Raw genomic sequence first — 6,000 nt, 5'->3', positions numbered from 1 at the left:
CTAATCCAATCCCCCAATTGTTTACCTTTCAAACTAGCCGTGAGAGCGTGAAGGGCCAACAGCCGCTTGCGAGCCAATATATTCTATTCCGTGTGTGCAAAGCCAATATATTTTTTTTATGTCAGTTCAAGCAAAGACCCAGAACCGCCCTTCACGTGAGAACGCTTCCATACCACGTGCCATTGATTAGTGCCAAAGATGAAGGGGATTATATATAGAGAGAGAAAGGTTTAGGAATTCAGAAGGCAACAACATGATCAGGCGGTCGTCAGGCCGGCACATCTGACGTGAGCTTCGACACCGGTTCACCGGAAGGCCGACGCTGCAGAAAAAGAACCAATACTTTTCTTATCTGGGGAAAAGAAGATCTCTCATGTGCACTCTGCGTTGCGTACGTTCACCCGTTGTTTTGCACCTCTTGAGTCTTGAATCCTGTCAAACGGCATCACCAAGGTGTGAAGTCGAGAGATGTTAAAACGTCGAAACATCTTACAAAAACGACGTGGAAAAAGTTTTGTGTGGCTGTCCACTCCAAGGCATCATTTTTTGGTTCCCCACATGAAACGAGGTTGTGAGACTTCATCACTTATCAGTTACCTTGTTGATGGAAAGATTTATTTTTTCTCCTGGGATTCGATGTTTGTGTCACTGAACTCTGCTGTAGATTTTAACGATGTACAAGTTAAACTCTCTTCCAATGGAAATGTTTAGCATTATAAAATGCATGCATGTCAAGGAAACTACATATCCAGTTATGTATTTTAAAATAAAAACTATTCCATCCATCCTAAAATAGTATTCGTAATTCATACAATATTTGATGTATATATTTTATATGTGTCTAGATTTATTGACATCCATTTGAATATAGACAAAAAATAAAGTACTAAAACGACTAATATATTGGAACGGGGGACATATTATGCAGTCAAGGTTTCCGTGTAATAATGGTCATACAATTAAACTAACAAAAATTCATAAAAACACACAAAACAATTATGACATATTTCATTTTTTGCTTCAGGATAGAGTTTTCTATTTTTTTATGTCTAGTAACATATTAAATGCTAAGTCCTAATTCATAGTTTTTTATATCTCTTAGAATGTTTTCAGCATACAATGAATTAGAACTTAAAACTTTATATATTGGTAGGACAAAAAAATAATGTACATATATAAATGTTTTAATAAATTTCATAACCTATGATAATTTAAATGTACGGAAAGCTCGATTGCACATTTTTTTCTTTTTAAAAAACGTCAATGGTTTACTGATGATTTTGTTTGTAAGTTCCTCGTATAAGAGAAGTAGTGGAAGTTTTATCTCTCGTCCTTCACTTGCAAAACTAGATCATTTTGTCATCGCATAATGATTAGGAAAGTGATAGTAACTGATCAACTACTGCTAGTTACCATAAATCTTATCAAATACCCGTTTTTCTTTAAAGAAATGCTACATGTACAACAGGTACCCTAAAGCTTCAATATGAATCATGTAATGTAGCCGCACTTTTTTTGTTAGGTTGATACTTAAGGGACGATATTTATTTTTGTACAAAATAAAACTGTAAAAACTGTCAAGTATGCCAATGTTTTGAAATATTAACAGGCACGTAGTTCTTAATTCCATGTTTCATTATTATTGTATCATCAACTAATTTTATATACTAGTTTTAAAAATAGTGCAATATTTTATTAGGACTTGTTTGATCCTCTCAACTTCTATAAGTCGCAATACCAGTGGTATTTTAGCTTTTATAAGCTATACTAGATGATTGGTTTCTAAGTAACTACTCCATCAGTCCATCTACTCCTATGTTATAAGATGGATTGTTTGGATGAACATGATTTTTCTTAGCAAGGTTCTATATAGCTCTAGCAGTGCCGAATAAATCTTTATTTCGCGGTATATATGGTCGTGTCAACTGTATTCTCCAATCGATAGGATCACACAAGGTCTTAATCTAACATCAAAATTTATCACAGTAAAACTGAGTAATATCTACGAATAAGTGAATTCAAGATTCTAAATTTTTGCCAAAATTACCATCATTGACTTCCAAATGCAGAAAATCATTATTAACGATGCAAATAAATACATTCATTTCCTCAAGCAACTAATAAAATCGTGATTCTACCGTTCGATCATGTCATCCTTGGGTATATGATATCCTACTCCCAACAAAGTGTCGTGTATATGCTTGGTTCCAATTTAAGATCTAAAAATGTCAAATGTTCAGTGAATCTCGCCTTTATGATTGAAAATTCTCGCATGACCATTAAATAATTTCGAATGTGTGCCACGTTAAAAGTTTTCGCACGTCACGTCACCAACCTAACCCGCACCGTGCAACGTGCTGGTGTGCCCGTTGCAAATAAGCGCCAATTCGATCAACCCCTGAGCAAAATAAACCCACACCTGCAGCATCACGCCGATGCGTGCGGCTTCCGCCCAATTTAAAACCCCTCCAGTCGTTGTTTTGCCTGTTTTTTGTTGAGGCGGTCAGCGTTCCGTGGCCGCGCCAGCCTTCCGAGACCCTCCACCAAACCAGGCTCCAAGAACGCCACAACAACAGCACGCAGAAAGAATCAACCGGCCGCACCACAAAGAGCATCGTGATTCGTGACCATGTCCGCCGCCGCTCCATCGACGCAGCCCCGGTCTTCTCAGTAGAGATGGCCAAACGGGCCGGCCCGGCCCGGCCCGGCCCGGGCACGGTGAAGCCCGGCCAAAACCGGGCCGGGCCTGCTGAGCCAGCGGCCTTAAGTTTCTGTCCAAGCCCGGCCCGCAGCGGGCCTAAACGGGCCGGGCACGAAAAAACGGGCCGAAAAGCGGGCTAAACGGGCCGAAAAGCACGTTTTAGTGTAAAAAAAACGGGCTTAACGGGCTTAGAGGTAAACGGGCCGTGCCGGGCTAGCCCGCCGTGCCTAGTTTCCTGTCCAAGCCCGCCCGCTTATTCTACCGTGCCGGGCTCGGACCGGGCCCAAAAAGCGGGCTTCGTGCCGGGCTCACGGGCCTCGTGCTTTTTGGCCATCTATACTTCTCAGTGAGCAACAGCGGGAGGAACGTGCGTGCAGTATGGCGGCGCTGTGGCTTAAGCTGCTGCTCGCCGTCGGGCTCCCCATCGCGGCGCTGATCGCGGTCGTGTTTCTGGTGTACCGGCGTAGGAGCTTGCCCCGTAATGCGCCGCCGGCGCTGCCAGAAGTTTCCCCTACGGCCGTTGCGGAGCCGACGGCGAGCCCCGGGCTGGCGAAGCTCAACATGAGGTACAACGCCGCCAGCGGCCGCGTGGGGCTCCGGTTCCAGCAGTTGCACCAGCACCAGCACCACGCCCGCGTCGACGCGAGGCACCGTGGCTCGGGCGGCGGCGCGCAGCAGGGCCCGTTCCAGTGGGCCGACCACCCGCGGCTGGTGACCGAGGCGGCGGAGAACGGGTGGGCGCAGTTCGTGTTCGCGGTGGCGCCGCCGCGGTCCAAGTCCAAGTCCGCGTCGTCGTCGCCGCTGTGGGGGACGTGCCCGCTCTGCGACGCCGGGACGAGCCGCGACATGGCGGAGGCGGCAGCGTGGGAGCTGCCCATGGGATCGTCCGAGCGGATGCAAGCGGTGCGGCTCGACCCGGCGGCCGCCGCCGCGTCCAGCAGGAAGTGGCTCCCCGGGAGCAACCCGAGCCCGCTCCGCGGCGACACGGACGCGGGGAACCCCAACGCGCTGTGCCTCGCCAGGATGAGCCTTCCGCTGCCGGGCCCGCCCCTCGCCGGCGCGCCGTTCCCGCAGGACGCCTACTTCGAGATCACCATCATCTACCTGAACACGAAACGGCCGGAGTGGTCCGCGTCGAGGGCGAGCAGGCGTGGGCGGGACGGCTCCAGCGAGAGCGACCGCGTCAAGCTCGTCAGTTTTGCACCTGCCGCCAAGAACCCGGTCCAAGAAAACAGAGCCGTCAAGGACGACGAACAGGATAAACGGAGGCATTTGGTCATGTCGCTCGGCCTCGCCACCGCGTCCGCCGCTCCACAACGGCCGTCGCTGGTCGGAACGTACGCGTCGTCCATCGGCTTCCATTCCGACGGCGCGGTCTACCTTGACGGTAAGTATTAGCATTTAGCAGAGCACATAAAGCACGCTGCTGCTTCAACGATCCATGAGCGCGATAAAGAGTTTGATTTCGCTGAATGGTTTCAGGGATGAAGCTGGTGTACGAATCGGACAAGTCCTCGTGGGCGGGCGTGGACAAGGTTGTGGGGTGCGGCTTCGAGCCGGCGAAGCGCAAGGTGTTCTTCACGGTGGACGGGCAGCTGGTCCACGCCGTGAGCTGCAACGCGGAGGCGTTCTCGAGCCCGCTATACCCGGTGCTGGCCTCCAGCTTCGACGTGATGGCGCTGGTCAACCTCGGGCAGAGCAAGTTCCGGTACGCGCCGGGCAACGCGCGGCGCACGGCCAACCCGTGCTTCGTACGCGCCGCGTCCACGGTGGACGCCCGCGGCAGCGGCTCGATGGGCCTCGACTTCGACGACAGCGGCGAGCTCTTCTCCGTGGGCCGCGTGGACTCCGGGTGGCTGGAGACGGCGAAGACGAGCAGGAGCAGGAAGGAGAGCGTCGGCGGCTCCGGCGCGGCGTCCGTCGGCGACCCGGAGGCCGAGTCCGACCTGTTCGAGATCCCGCTACGAGACTGACGAACAGCGGAGACCGACAGGTGGCCCATTTGTCAAACAGGAATTAGGTGTAGTAATGGCGAATGGTCACGGCGATACTGACACACATGCTTAGGAGTTAGGGCACGCAGCTTGATTTGGCCGCTATTAAGTTGTTGTTCTGCTGCTGGTGATGTATCATAGTCTAGCTGCTGTTATCTAGATGTGAAGAAGTATTATATAGGTCGGTTAAAAGGATGAAAAGCTTGTCTTATGCAATGAGCTTTTGGTTCGTTGTTTTCTTCTTTTATATTATACCCTGGTGCGTGTCTCTTTATCCTTATGCTTTCATTGCTCAAGTTGTACATATATATGGTGGAGATAGATTCTAGAACTATAATTTCGAATAAAGAGGAGGAAAGAAGCGGCTAGAAAAAAATAAAAACCACACAATCTGAAAAGTTGAATCTTCCTGTGATTCACATTTGCATATAGCTAATAATGGTATCTCTTTTTACCTTGATTTGTAAACCCCATGCACTTTATACTTTTGTTCGAGACTAGTTACTTCCATCACCTCACCTATTTTTATATTTTGAGGAGCTTTTTGTTTGTTTGTAACGGAAAGTTTTGGCTCCAACAAGAAATTGTATATTTAAGTCCTAAAAAATAAAAATATGACCTGATTTGAAGTGTTTGGTTTGCTTTATAACACGAGTTTCGACTCCCAAATTTCCAAGGGGCGCACGCTTTGACCAAAAACCATGATAATCAAGGCAGTTTCTATTCCCAATGGGCGCACCGCGCACGCTTTGACGATAAACCTTAGTGGAAGGCTGGAAGCAATGCAAGTATCCGATCCAGCCGCCACCGCTCGTGATTTTGTTACTGGTGCTTCCAGCAACAAATGACTTACAAAAGGAGACAGTGCTTAGTTATTCATGTTTGAGTTGTAGTAACTTATAAACAGAGCCTACATTTTATTTTTAATGAAACTGAGAAGCTGTATAACATGTGGGCATGTACCACTATCATATACGGCTCACGCCCTCTCCACGTCCTTAAAAAAATATAGTACTATATTGAGTCAAACTTCTGTTGAATTAGATTTTCTGTTCAGTCATCGTACAATCAAATTATTAAAAGTCACAAAATTCTCAAAAAATAGATATAGTTTCTTATATACTCTAATAATGTATCAAATAGTAAATATAAATTTTCCTATGTTAAGATATATAAAAAAACAGAAAATTCTATCCAATATAAAGAACTAAAAATTATATAGCTTTTCCATTTCTATACCTTTTAATATAGTATGAATTAGAACTTGAAATTTCATACATTGTAGTGTATATAATAAAGTATATT

The 6,000-nt window shown here is 46.9% G+C and overlaps 1 protein-coding gene across 1 annotated transcript; it reads left to right on the top strand.

Moving 5' to 3' along the window:
- Positions 1 to 2,975: 2,975 nt before the first annotated feature.
- On the top strand, positions 2,976 to 4,969 carry LOC103627411 (uncharacterized). Its single transcript, XM_008647706.2, has 2 exons — positions 2,976 to 4,088; positions 4,184 to 4,969. Exons 1-2 carry the CDS (start codon positions 3,080 to 3,082, stop codon positions 4,672 to 4,674), a joined length of 1,500 nt encoding a protein of 499 aa, XP_008645928.1. The 5' UTR covers positions 2,976 to 3,079; the 3' UTR covers positions 4,675 to 4,969.
- The last annotated feature ends 1,031 nt before the right edge of the window (positions 4,970 to 6,000 follow it).

Source organism: Zea mays, chromosome 5, assembly GCF_902167145.1.
Source record: "Zea mays cultivar B73 chromosome 5, Zm-B73-REFERENCE-NAM-5.0, whole genome shotgun sequence".
Taxonomy (NCBI): domain Eukaryota; kingdom Viridiplantae; phylum Streptophyta; class Magnoliopsida; order Poales; family Poaceae; genus Zea; species Zea mays.
This window is presented reverse-complemented; position numbering and strand designations above follow the sequence as displayed.

What these genes read in the sequence shown, in the direction of transcription:
- LOC103627411 (XM_008647706.2), top strand. Translation starts at nt 3,080, where the DNA reads ATGGCGGCGCTGTGGCTTAAGCTGCTGCTCGCCGTCGGGCTCCCCATC. An exon ending in CGGCGCGGTCTACCTTGACG is followed by an intron (nt 4,089 to 4,183) that starts GTAAGTATTAGC and finishes GAATGGTTTCAG; the next exon opens with GGATGAAGCTGGTGTACGAA.